Here is a 13810-nt window from a genome sequence, read left to right as displayed (position 1 = left end):
AAAAAAAAAAAAAAGAAAAGAAAAAGAAACAGAGTCTCTAGCTGTTGCCCTGGGTAGAATGCCACGGCATCATACCTCACAGCAACCTCCAACTCTTGGGCTCAAGAGAGCCACTCTTTTTTTTTTAAAGAGACAGAGTCTTTCTTTGTCGCACTTGATAGTGCCATGGTGTCACAGCTCACGGCAACCTCCAGTACTTGGGCTTAGGCGATTCTCTTGCCTCAGCCTCCCAAGTAGGGAGCTATCTTTTTGTTGCAGTTTGGCTGGGGCCAGGTTGGAACCCACCACACTTGGTATATGGGGCCAGCGCCCTACTCACCGCCCAGGGTTCAAACGATTCTCTTGCCTCAGTTTTTCTATTTTTAGTAGAGACAAAGTCTTGCATTTTGCTCAGGCTTGTCTCAAACTTGTGAGCTCAAGCTATCCACCTGCCTCAGCCTTCTAGAGCACTAGGATTATAGGCATGTGCCACCACGCCCAGCCTAGGGCTTTCTTATTGCCTCAACCAATGGAAGTGATGCTGAGTGATTTCTAAGACTAAGTTAGAAAGGCACTATGGCTTCTAGCTGGCTCTCTCTCTCAAAACACTTGCCTGAGGAAGCTCAGGCAACATGAAAATGTTCCCACCCACAGCCCCAGTTATTCCTCCAGTTGACGGCCAGCATTAACTGCCAGATACTAAGTGAACAAGTCTTCGGATGATTCCAGTGTCCAGCCTTTGACTCTTCCAACTGAGGCCCAAACACCCAGGAACAGAGATAAGCCATTCCCTGCTTTGTCTTGTCTGAACTCCTGACCCACAAAAACTATGAGAGATAAATAATTGTTTTAAGCCACTTAGTTTTAAGGTAACTTATTATGCAACCACTGAAAGCAGGACTGATGCTTTCAGAATATCCCTGTCTCATAAACAGATATTCAATAAATATGTGTGTAATAAACAAATATTGCCTAGTTAAATAAGATAAAGTCTTGAGTTAGCTTACCATTCAGGCGGCACCATGCTTCCATCCACATCCCAGAAGGTGTTTTTGCCATTCATTTCAGTAGTGTATATAACCCACCGGTGACGGCCTAGGTGGGAAGATGTGAGGAAATAAAATCTTTTTTAAAAAAGTATAAATGCATAATATAAAAGAAGACAACCCTTATGTTAATAAAAGACTTTTACATTCTCTCACGTAAGAGAAATTTTAGAGAAACTAACACTGTGGGTGCATTAGAAAGGCAAACTCTAGGAAGTGCGTAGTAAGGTTTTATCAATAGCCTGGCTGCCACCACAGCTGGGCAGCAAAGCACCCTGGCTGCTTCTTTTAGAGAAATCAATCCTGAAAACTGAAGGTAAACTACATTCTAGTGAGGCAGGGGAATGTGCAGGCAAATGAAGAGACCTTGGAAAAGGTTTTCACACTGTAGGCCATGACAATAGAGTTAGGCTATGATGATGGAGCTGGACCTTAACAATCTTACAATATATATCTTTCTCTCAAAATGTTAAATGTTTGTACTGGAGAGTTAGCAATTTCATTTCCAGGATTTTATCTTTAGAATATTTAAACAAATAAAAATGTCAGTATAAGCAAGTATACTATAGCATTATTAGCATTATTTATTTTTTGAGACAGAGCCTCACTCTGTCATGTTGGGTTGAATGCCATGGTGTCCTTGTAGCTCATAGCAACCTCAAACTCTTAGGCTCAAGCTATCCTTTTGCCTCAGCCTCCAGAGTAACTGGAACTACAGGGGCCCACCACAACACCTATCTAGTTTTTTCTATTTTTAGTAGAGATGAAGTCTTGCCCTTGCTCAGCAGCTCTCAAACTCCTGAGCTCAAGCAATCCACCTGCCTCAGCCTCTGTGCCTGGCCTATAGCACTATTTTTCATAGCAAAATTCAAAGGCAACCTAAATGTCAATAGTAAAATGTTTGAAAAAATAATGGTTTCTTCCATCAGTGGAATACTGTGTTGCTATTAGAAAGAGCATACTATGTAGGCTCGGCGCCTCTGACTCAAGTGGCTAAGGTGCCAGCCACATTCACCTAAGGTGGCGGGTTTGAATCCAGCTGGGGCCTGCCAAAACAACAATGACGGCTGCAACCAAAAAATAGCTGGGCATTGTGGTGGGTGCCTGTGATCCCAGCTACTTGGGAGGCTGAGGCAGGAGACTCGCTTGAGCCCAGGAGTTGGAGGTTGCTGTGAGCTGTGATACCACAGCACTCTACCCAGGGGGATAGCCTGAGGCTCTGTCTCAAAAAAAAAAAAAAGGTACAAACATGCATAACATAATTCTGTGAATTTAAAAGAAAAGTACAGTCATATTTCAGTATAATTAGAATACTAGTTCTAGGACCCTCCCGCATACCAATATCTATACATATTCAAATGTTATAATCAGCTCTGTAGCACCTGTCTATATGAAAAATCAGCCTTCCATGTAAGTATACTTCACATCTGGGAGAACTGTACAGTAGAACCTCCCAAGTTGACCTAATTTTTATAGACTGGACATGCACCACATATACATATCAGTACAGCAGGCCTGTAATGACAATCTCCATATGTTGATTGGTTTAACTCCCTCAGGAAGTCAATTTACAGAGATTCTATTGTATTTTCAATCGATATTTGGTCCAAAAAAAAAAAATATATCCTCATATATGGACCCACACATTTCAGACCCTTATTGTTCAAGGGTCAAATGTTAAGTTTATATATTCATTAGAAAATCTTAAATATCCACACAGGCTAAACTATTAAAAGAGTTGTGAAATTACAAGGGGAGGGAGTTTTCATTTTTACTTCATACACTAGATTTTAATGTTTTATAATAGCATTTATAAATTTTTAAAAAATAAAAATAGTGATTTCCAATATGAGGAAAGAACAAAGGGACAGAAGAAAAGATGGCATTTAATATTAGTTTGTAACAATAAAATGATGAGTAGAAAAAATATTGCCTCAGGTGGCTCTGCCACTATTTGTGTTACCTGAGTAAGTCCCTCCGATTTAGATAATTCCTTAAGTCTCACCTTCTTTATCCATAAAATAATAGTTTTTAGATAATTTCTTCACATCTATTCCAGGTCTATCAAAAATTCTGTAATCTTTGTTAGTGTGAAAATTATTATGGGGCAGGTGCAGTGTCTCACACCTGTAATCCTAGCACTCTAGGAAGCCCAGGCGGGCAGATCTCTTGAGTTCAGGAGTTCAAGACCAGCCTGAACAAGATTGAGACCCCTATCTCTACTAAAAAAATAGAAATAGAAAAACTAGTCTGGTGTCAAGGCTAGACTCAGAAGGCTAAGGCAAGATGATCATTTGAGCCCAAGTGTCTAGGGTTGCTGTGAGCTATGATGACACCATGGCACTCTATCCAGGGAAACAAAATGAGGCACTATCTCAAAAAAAAAAAGAAAGAAAGAAAAGAAAAATTAGCCAGGCATCAAAGCATATGCCTGTAGTTCCAACTACTTAAGAGGCTGAGGCAAGAGGACTGCTTCAGCCCAGAAGTTTGAGGTTGCTGTGAATTATGATGCCATGACACTCTATCATTGATGCTAGAGTACCAGAGACTCTGTCTCAAAAAAAAAAAAAAAGGCATAAAGGTATTATGGTTATAAAGTACATAAGTTGTTGTTTACCTCTTGAGGACCAACATGCTTCCATTGCAACCACACACAGTTAACATACTCTTAAGAAATATCCCCAAGCTGTTGCCCTGGCGTCACAGCTCACAGCAACCTCCAACTCCTGGGCTCAAGCGATTCTCCTGCCTCCACCTCCCAAGAAGCTGGGACTATAGGCCCTCACCACAACACCGGGCTATTTATTTTTTGGTTGCAGTGTCATTGTGTTTGTCGGGCCCGGCTGGATTCCAACCCACCAGCTCAGGTGTATGTGGCTGGTGCCTTAGCCGCTTGAGCCACAGGCACCGAGCTGCAACACGAGTTGTTTATGTCACACATTATCTTTGACATCTCTGTTTACTACATTTATAGATTTATCTCATTTGTAATAGCAATACATTTTTCTTTATCTTTTTTTTTTTTTTTTTTTTTGAGACAGAGCCTCAAGCTGTCCCCCTGGGTAGAGTGCCGTGGCATTACAGCTCACAGCAACCTCCAACTCCTGGGCTCAAGCGAGTCTCCTGCCTCCGCCTCCCAAGTAGCTGGGACCACAGGCACCTGCCACAACGCCTGGCTATTTTTTGGTTGCAGCCGTCATTGTTGTTTGGCGGGTCCGGGCTGGGGATTCGAACCCGCCACCTTAGGTGTACGTGGCTGGCACCTTAGCCAGTTGAGCTATAGGCGCCGAGCCGCAATACATTTTTCTAAAAAATGTGTAATTCATCACTATCCAACTTGTGTACATTAATGTTGCTTTTAGAAATTTACTACTAGAACAGTGCTGTGATGGGTGTCTTCAATTTGCAAGAATTATCTGTAGAATGAATTCTTGGAAGTGCTAAGACAAAAGACAGATGCAACGTGAATTTTAATAGGTATTACCAACTTGTCCTCCAAAGACTGGATTAACCTATATATTCCTATGCCTTTCCCCACACTGGGATTTATCAGCTTGAAAAATACTTCAAAATTTGACAGGTGAAAAAAGATAATACTGTCTTTTTAAGCTGTGTTTCTCTACTTACTAGTGAGGATGAGTATTTTTCCATGCCTCTATTGGCTATTTAGTTATCTTTTTTTGTTAAGTATCTTTTTAAATTTTTCTTTCTTTTTTCTTTTTTACGATAGTCTCACTTTGTTGCCCTCTGTAGAGTGCCAAGGCATCACAGCTCAGAGCAACCTCCAACTCTTGGACTCAAAGGATTCTCTTGTCTTAGCCTCCCAAGTAGCTGGGACTACAGGCACCAGACACAAGGCTCGCCTATTTTTAGAGACAAGGTCTCACTACTGCTCAGGCTAGTCTCAAATCCCAGTCCATGAGCTCAAGCAATCCACCCGCCTCTGCCTCCCAGAGTGTTAGGATTATAGGCATGAGCCACCGTGTCCAACCCTTTAAACATTTCTATTGAGTTTTTCATCCTTTCAAGAACTTTGTAAAAATTACTTGTGTAATATGGAAAATAGACTCAAATCAAATCCCAATCCCATCATTCACACAAATAAAACCACACTCACCAAAAAATTGCTTGTTGTCTTCATAGTATCTGTTGCCATATTTGTCTTGTCCCACTAATGTACCAACCCTCACATCATTTGCCCTGCGAATGTCCAAGAAAAAGACAGAATGACTCTTTGCTCAAAACACAAAAGGAAATAAAATGAAAGTACCAGCTCTCAGATACAAAAGCAGCTGCATCAACTAGAAAAATGAGGCGATCATTTTCCAAAATGTGGGCATTGTCACAGATTGTACACTTTCAGCCTTCATCTCCAGGCTCTCACCACTCAACGTTGAATCACCTTTTAGGTTAAAAGCTCTAGAATCCCTGTTCATGCTTCCCGCAGTATTATGCAGACAAAACGAGAAAAGACAAATTAATACAACTAATCTGCCTAAATTACACTAACAAATGCAGTATCTTCAAATTATAAAACTACTTTTATCTATTATCCCTAAGCCATGAGGCACGAAAAGTTAACAGAATCTTCAGGAAACCGAAGTACTTCATCTTGTCAAAATGATACAATGTTTCCTCGCTTTCCTTTCGGCTCTGGGTCTCCACCTGGGTTTCTGCGGACGACGCTGCTCCTGGGATCACTGAATGTCAGGACTAGTAGGGATCGTTATGATGACCGCCTTACTACACAGAGGAATTAACGGCTAGTGCAGGGAAAAAACTTTCCCAAGGTCACCGAATAAATGTCTTGTCGTGCTCATTACTCTCCAGGACGCGGTTAGGGGTGCAGCCCAGATGCCTTAGTCTCATGTCACAGCTCTCTCTGTAGACTTCAGTCCTGTCTCCGGGTGATCCCGGATAGAGATCTCGGCCCGGGGATTTGAAGTGAGAGACTGGGCCAGTTGTCCTTGACAAGAGCTCTGGATTCTCCAAGGTGATTCAAGCCGGAGCCCCTTTCCACGAAATCAGCGCAGCTTTAACCCCACAGGCCAAGAGCGTGTAGCTGGCAGCCTACCTGAAAAATACTCGTAGATAGCCACGGAGGCCGCCGTGACCACGGATCTGCCCCAGGCCGCGCTTCAGGACCTCCACTATCTCCATCTTGTCCGGCAGGCCCCGCCTCCCGGGTGCACCGCGCAAAACCCGCCGGGCGGAAGCGGCAACTCAGGGGCCGGGAGCTCCGCGCGCTCACGAGGAGGTGGCTCAGCGCTTGCGCAGAGCGGGAGCTCGCAGGTGCGCTCACGAGGAGGTGTCTCAGCGCTTGCGCATGGCGGGAGCTCGCAGGTGCGCTCGTGTTTTAGCTTCCAAAATAGGAGCCACACGTTTCCTTCCCAAGCAAATTTAAGTTTTCAGGTGTTGCAGGTGGCCGTATGGTAGAAAGCTCACGTGCACTTGGCTTCCCCAGACCAGGGTTCCTCCTTTAGGAACTTTAGTTTCCCAGTCTAAAAATAACTGGCTCAGATTATTTCCAAGAACCTTGACAGCGCCAAGGTACTTCAGAAAAAGGATACCATTAAGGAATTTGATGTTGGCCACATACTAATATTGTACATTCCATGTTGAGTCCTTATGATATCGCGTACATGAACTAGCGTTCTGTTGATTGGTGAGTAGGGAGGAGGAATTAAAAAAGTATAAAATTAGGTATCATGAACTAGAGTTGATGTTTTTGTCTCCAGGTTAAAATTCAAAATTTAAATATTTTTCAAATTTATTGGAAAAGTGATACGTGCATTGTTTAGGGATGAAAGGAGGTTAAAGAGGCTACAGGGAGGTGGGAGGGAATTAGGGCCTTCTGGACAAGAAAGTTATAAAGGCCCCTGAAGCAAAACAAATTTGGGGTGGGTGTGACCTAGTTTGTGCTGTTCCTGCAAAATGTAACTTTAGCCTGTGACCCATGTCTGGCCTGTGAATGAACCCCCCCCCCCCAAAACAAAGGTAAGCCTCCTTGGCACAGAACAATGCACACCATGGTTGCCACAAACATCAGACTAACAGACGCCATACCATTGCTAATAAAATAATAGTTCATTATTGATACAGAGTAAAGAAAATTGGATTTATGTGACAACTGAGCTAATCTATAACCAATGAAATGATAGCATGCCTGAAGGCCTAAGGGGAACCAATGGGAATTCTTACAGATGAATGTAGGCGGAATTGGGATTAAAGTACTTATATTGGTGTACTGCCTTTGTGTGACCTCTCCTCTCACTCCCGAGCGGGACCCTCTTCTGCTCCCTGGAAAAGTCTGTGTTTAGGCTCGGTGCCTGTGGCTCAAGCGGCTAAGGTGCCAGCCACATACACCTAAGGTGGCGGGTTCGAATCCCCAGCTCCGGCCCGCCAAACAACAATGATGGCTGCAACCAAAAAATGGCCGGGCGTTGTGGCGGGGGGCTGTGGTCCCAGCTACTTGGGAGGCTGAGGCAGGAGACTCGCTTAAGCCCAGGAGTTGGAGGTTGCTGTGAGCTGTGATGCCATGGTACTCTACCCAGGGGGATAGCTTGAGGCTCTGTCTCAAAAAAAAAAAAGAGAAGTCTGTGTTTATCTTTCTTTTTCGTTTAAATATTATATACTCTTTTACTTCACTTAAATAAAAACTTTACTTCCCTTCTGCTATATTGGAGTTACCCCAGTTTCTTGCTCTCCCTTTGACTCAGCTGAACTTGGTATTTTCTGCTGGGTGAACTGAACCAGGTCCGCTCAACAGCTTAGAGGTGAACACTCATCTCTAACATGCATGAAATTTGAAAATTGTAAATAATAAAGAAGGGGATAAGATATTGTTTCTAATTTTCCAGCAGCTATCTAAACAATATGCCTTAAAACCTGGTTCTCAATTTGAGATGAGAAATTTAGCCCAGGATCACTTCCTTCATCTCTTTTCACCCTTTGCTCTTTCAGACCCTACATCATTTATTTAAAATGTCAAGATTTATGAGATTTACATTCTGTTCCATAACTACAAGCCTTCATAATTGTCTGTAAGACAGTTTTAGAAACTGAAACAATATTATTTCTTGAAAGAACCAAGTAATATGATTGGACACTGAGAATGAATGTAATTTTATGTTAGTAAATCTTCAACCCCCGAAAGGGAAACTTCCAAATATCAGGATCAAATTTTCTTAGGCTCCATCAATTGCTCAAAATCAAGCACATTTGAATTTATGTTTAAATGTCTGAACCTCTGTACCTGGCCTTAAATGCGACTTTTATGTACTTTATTTTCCATATTTTAAAAACTCTACCTGAAATATTTCAATATAGTCAATATAGATTGAGTATATATTCATTTACATATTCCAATATGTATGCATACTTTTTCTTTTTGAGACAGTCTCACTTTATTGCCCTTGGTAGAGTGTCGTATCGTCATAGCTCACAGCAAACTCAAACTCTTGGGCTCAAGTGATTCTATTGCCTTAGCCTCTCATATAGCTGGACTACGGGTGCTTACCACAACGCCTAGCTATTTTTATTTATTTATTTATTTTGTGCAGTTTTTGATTGGTGCTAGGTTCGAACCTGCCACCCCTGATATATGGGGCCTATGCCCTATTCCTTGAGCTACAGGTGGCGTCACCCAGCTATTTTTAGAGACAAGGTCTTGCTCTTGCTCAGGCTGGTCTGAAACCTATAAGCTCAGGCAATCCACCTCCCTTAGCCTCCCAGAGTGCTGGGATTATAGGCATGAGCCACCATGCCCAGCCCATTCTTTTCTTAACCACAATTCTTTTATAAAGAGAAATCTCTCTCCAAATATTTGGTTCCTGAGACACAGTGAATATAGGAAAGGCAGGACAGGTGCTTGATTCTCTCCCTTATTTAACACTTTTCTTTGCATTTTTTTTGTAGTAAAAAATACACAAACCAGAACTTACCACTGTAACCCTTTTTAAATTATACATTAGTATGCAGTATGAATTACATGCACATTGTTGTGAAACAAATCTCTAGAACTTACTCATCTCGCAAAATTCAAACCCTATGCCCATTGAACAACATTTCCCCCCCGGGAACCACCATTCTATTTTGTTTCTGAGAGTTTGACAGCTTTACATACTTCAGATAAGTGAAATAATGCAGTCTTTGTCTTTTTGTGACTGGCTTATTTTACTTAGCATAATATCCACAAGTTGCATCCATGTTGTAATACGTGACAGGATTTTTTCCTTTTTCTTTTCTCTCTCTCTCTCTTTTTATTTTATTATTTTTTTGTAGAGACAGAGTCTCACTTTATCGCCCTCAGTAGAGTGCTGTTGGCATCACACAGCTCACAGCAACCTCCAGCTCTGGGGCTGAGGTGATTCTCTTGCCTCAGCCTCCTGAGTAGCTGGGACCACAAGGCACCTCCACAACGCCTGGCTATTTTTTGTTGCAGTTTGTCTGGGGCTGAGTTCAAACCTGCCACCCTTGGTATATGGGGCCAGCGCCCTACTCATTGAGCCACAGATGCTGCCCTATTTTTCTTTCTTTTTTGAGACATGGTCGCACTTTGTTACTGAGGGTAGAAGGTGCAGTGGCATCATCACAGCTCACTGCAACCTCAGTCTCCTGGACTCAAGTGATCCTCCTGCCTTGGCCTCCCAAGTATGTGAGTCTGCAGGTGTGTGCCACCATGCCTGGCTAATTTTTCTATTCTTGATAGACATGGGGTTTTGCTTGTTGCTTAGCCTTGTCTGGAACCCCTGGCCATAAGTGATGTTCCTTCCTCAGCCTCCCACACTGGTAGTTTACGAGGATGAGCTACTGGGCCTGACCTAATTTTTTTTTTTTTTTTAGGAATCTTTTTTCCATAGTGGCTGCATCATTTTACATTCTCACCAACAGTGCACGAAAGTTCCAGTTTTTCCACATCCTCACCAAAATTCATTATCTTCTGTTTGCTTTGGAGAATGGCCTTTTTTTTTTTTAGAGACAAAGTCCCACTTTATTGCCCTCCGTAGAATGCTGTGGCATCACAGCTCACAGCAACCTCCAACTCCCTGGGCTTAGGCGATTCTCCTGCCTCAGCCTCTTGAGTAGCTGGGACTACAGGTGCCCACCACAATGCCCAGCTATTTTTTGTTGCAGTTTGGTTGGGGCAGGGTTTGAACCCATCACCCTTGGTATATAGGGCCAGCACCCTACCCACTGAGCCACAGGCACCACCAGAGAATGGCCATCTTAATGGGTGTGAGGTGATACCTCCTTGTGACTTTCATTTGCTTTTACCTGACTGCTGATGTTGATCATCTTTTCTGTATGCTTGTTGGTCATCTTTCTATCTTCCTTGAAGAAATGTCTATTCAAATTCTTTGCCCATTTTTAAATCAGGACTGTGGTTGTTGGGTTTTTTTTTTTGTTGTTGTTGTTAAGAGGCCTGGGCCCGGTTTGAGCCTGCCATCCCTGGTGCACAGGGCCAGTGCTCCAACCACTGAGCTACAGGCACCCAATTTTGGTTGTTGCTGAGTTACTGGCATCATCTTCTGATTAATGTCAGTTTACCTTCTTCCCTCAATCTGATTAATGTCAGTCTACCTTCTTCCCTCAATCCGATTAATGTCAGTCTACCTTCTTGCTTCAAAAATGACTCTTTAAGTAAGCAAGACATTGCAACTTTAGGTGACCATTAACTGAAATTTCTTCTATCTCCTACCTAAATTTTTTGCATGAGTTTGTTTTTATGTTCTATTTGTTTGAATTAAAAGACCACAATAGTTTCTGTAACTTATTATTATAGTATGGGGTATTATTATTACTACAGTATTACATTGTATTATTATTATATATTTATTTTTTGAGACAGAGCCTCAAGCTGTGGCCCTGGGTAGAGTGCTGTAGCATCACAGCTCACAGCAACCTCCAACTCCTGGGCTCAAGTGATTCTCCTGCCTCTGCCTCCCAAGTAGCTGGGATTATAGGTGCCTGCCACAATGCCCAGCTATTTTTTGGTTGCAGCCAACATTGTTGTTTGATGGGCCCGGGTTGGATTTGCCAGCTCAGGTGTATGTGGCTGGCACCTTAGTCACTTGAGCCACAGGCACCAGCCATTACACTGTATTATTATTATCACATGAGCCATTATAGTGCTGTTGTTATTACTACATATGTGCTGTTCATCAGGGATCCCAGTTACATACAAACCCGACCTAAAGACGTTCCCAGGAATGTGTTATGTCCGTAACTCAGGGACCACCTCTAGTTATTTTGCCCCTTTCCTCTTTTGCTGCCTTTTGTGTTCATTTTTTGTAGCTATTTGCAAGTCCTTTTCCTTTTCTTCTGTTTCTTCTATAGATTATTTTCTTTGTGGTGATCATGTCCTACAATTTCATAATTATTATGTACTCATGGACTTAGATGTTCCATGCATTTCAATATATTACAGTTATGATTATAATTACCAAGTTGTTTTGTTTTTGGCAAGTAGGAACTTCCTCAGGTTGGTTTCTGAGTCCTTGACCCAGGACCCAGTGATCTTTTTTTCTGAGACACAGTCTCGCTATGTCGCCCTCAGTAGAATGCTGTGGCATCACAGCTCACAGCAACCTCAAACTCTTGGCTTAAGCACTTCTTTTGCCTCAGCCTCCCAAGTAGCTGGGACTACAGGTGCCTGCCACAATACCTGGCTATTTTTTGGTTGTAGTTGTCACTGTTGTTTGGCAGGCCCAGGCTGGACTCGAACCCACCAGCTTTGGTGTATATGGCTGGCACCTCAGCCGCTGAGCTACAGGCACCGAGCTGGGATCCAGTGATCTTTGATAACTTAAATTTTTGGAGTGATAAAATGTTCTCTGCTCATCTTACACATTTTCTGGCCTGGATCCGCAATCAGCTGTTTCTCTAGGAAAGAAACCTTACTCCAGGGTTTATGGTTGCTCAGATCTTAACTCTGCCACTAGCTAGTTATATTGGGCAAGTTGCTTAAGACTCAGTTTACTCATATGTAAAATAGGGTTGCTAATATTACCTACCTCAAGGGATCATTGAGCATTAAATAAGGCACATAAGACTTCACACAGTGTCTAGTATATCTTAAATTCTCAATAATGTTAGTTTGATAGATTACTTAACAAAAGAGGCATATACCTTCTTGCACAATTTTGTTTTTTTTTTTTTGAGACAGAGCCTCAAGCTGTCGCCCTGGGTAAGGTGATATGGCATCACAGCTCACAGCAACCTCCAACTCCTGGGATCAAGTGAGTCTCCTGCCTCTGCCTCCCAAGTAGCTGGGACTGCAGGCGTCTGCCACAACGCTGGGCTATTTTCTGGTTGCAGTCGTCATTGTTGTTTGACGGGCCTGGGCTGGATTCAAACCGGCCAGCTCGGGTCTATGTGGCTGGCGCCTCAGCCACTTGAGCCACAGGCGCTGAACCCTTGCACAATTTTTTTATAGAACATTCTAATTTACTAATCTAATTTGATGAATTGTCTTTAGGCCTAATGCCCAGTTGAATGATACTCTGGAATTTTTTTGTTGTGTTTCTGGATGAATGCGTCTTACTACATCTTGGATCCTGCATATTTTTCCTTCTTAGAATCCTGTCTCTTAAGGTGGCAGCTGGGGCTTAGTAGGTAGGATGCCGGCTCCATATACCGAGGGTGGCAGGTTCAAACCCGGCTCTGGCCAGACTGCAACAAAAAAATAGGCGGGCATTGTGGCAGGCGCCTGTAGTCCCAGCTCCTTGGGAGTCTGAGGCAAGAGAATTGCCGAAGCCCAGGAGTTGAAGGTTGCTGTGAGCTGTGACACCATAGCATTCTACCAAAGGCGATAAAGTGAGACTCTGTCTCTACATAAAAAAAAAAAGAATTCTGTCTCTTAGGTTTGCTTCCATGTTTGATTTTGGTGTTTTGGTTGAGCATATTCTTCAGATTTGTATTTTTCACAATGCATGCTAGAGGTAGAACTTCCCTCTTGGTTAATCATTACCTGGTCATAAAATCCTCGATTCTAAATTATTTCCCCACAGACCTTTAGAAGCATTTCTCCATTGCCCTCTAATATCTAAAACAGTTTAAGAGAATATTGCTTCCAATCTGATATTATTTTGTAAGAAATTTTTTTCTTTTAAGTTTTTCAGATTTTTCTTTGTTTCTTTAAAATTCTAAAGTTTCCTAAGGATTTATCTGGGCTTTTTGGTTGTTCTTTGTTGGGGTTCGGCATCATCTTTATAATTTTTTTTTTTTTTTTGAGACAAAGCCTCAAGCTGTCACACTGGGTAGAGTGCTGTGGCATCACAGCTCACAGCAACCTCCAACTCCCGGACTCCTTGCCTCCACCTCCCAAGTAGCTGGGACTACAGGCACCACCACAACGCCTGGTTATTTTTTGGTTGCAGCCGTCATTGTTGTTTGGCGGGCCCGGCTGGATTCAAACCTGCCAGCTCAGGTGTATGTGGCTGGCATCTTAGCTGCTTGAGCCACAGGCGCCGAGCCTCGCCATCATCTTTAAAATTGAACACGTGTTGAGGTGGGTGTGGTGGCTCATGCCTGTAATCTCAGTGCTTTGGGAGGTCGAGGCAGGCAGATCTCCTAAACTTATGAGTTGGAGCCCAGCCTAAGCTAGAGAGAGACCCTGTCTCTAAAAGTAGCCAGGCACTGTGGTGGGTACATCTAGTCTCAGCTACATGAGAGACTAAGGCAAGAGAATTACGTAAGCCCAAGAGTTTGAGGTTGCTGTGAGCTGGGACACCATAGCACTTTGGGGCAACAAAGTGAGACTATGTCTCAAAAAAAAAAAAAAA

At 42.7% G+C, this 13810-nt stretch overlaps 1 protein-coding gene across 1 annotated transcript in view; it reads right to left on the bottom strand.

Moving 5' to 3' along the window:
- The window catches only part of NDUFA12 (NADH:ubiquinone oxidoreductase subunit A12), a 25503-nt gene extending 19291 nt beyond the window's left edge, over positions 1-6212 (bottom strand). The window contains exons 1-3 of the mRNA XM_003783347.2: positions 6100-6212; positions 5143-5225; positions 987-1074 (exon numbers count right to left, since the gene is read on the bottom strand). Of these exons, the coding sequence (XP_003783395.1) occupies positions 987-1074; positions 5143-5225; positions 6100-6185 (257 nt within the window). The 5' untranslated portion in view covers positions 6186-6212. The remainder of the gene's footprint in view (positions 1-986; positions 1075-5142; positions 5226-6099) is intronic.
- Positions 6213-13810: the final 7598 nt, after the last annotated feature.

The sequence above is a fragment of the Otolemur garnettii genome, unplaced genomic scaffold, assembly GCF_000181295.1.
Source record: "Otolemur garnettii isolate 467f Iridium unplaced genomic scaffold, OtoGar3 scaffold00007, whole genome shotgun sequence".
NCBI lineage: Eukaryota > Metazoa > Chordata > Mammalia > Primates > Galagidae > Otolemur > Otolemur garnettii.
Note: the sequence above shows the minus strand (reverse complement) of the source record. Positions and strands in the feature narration are given on the sequence as shown.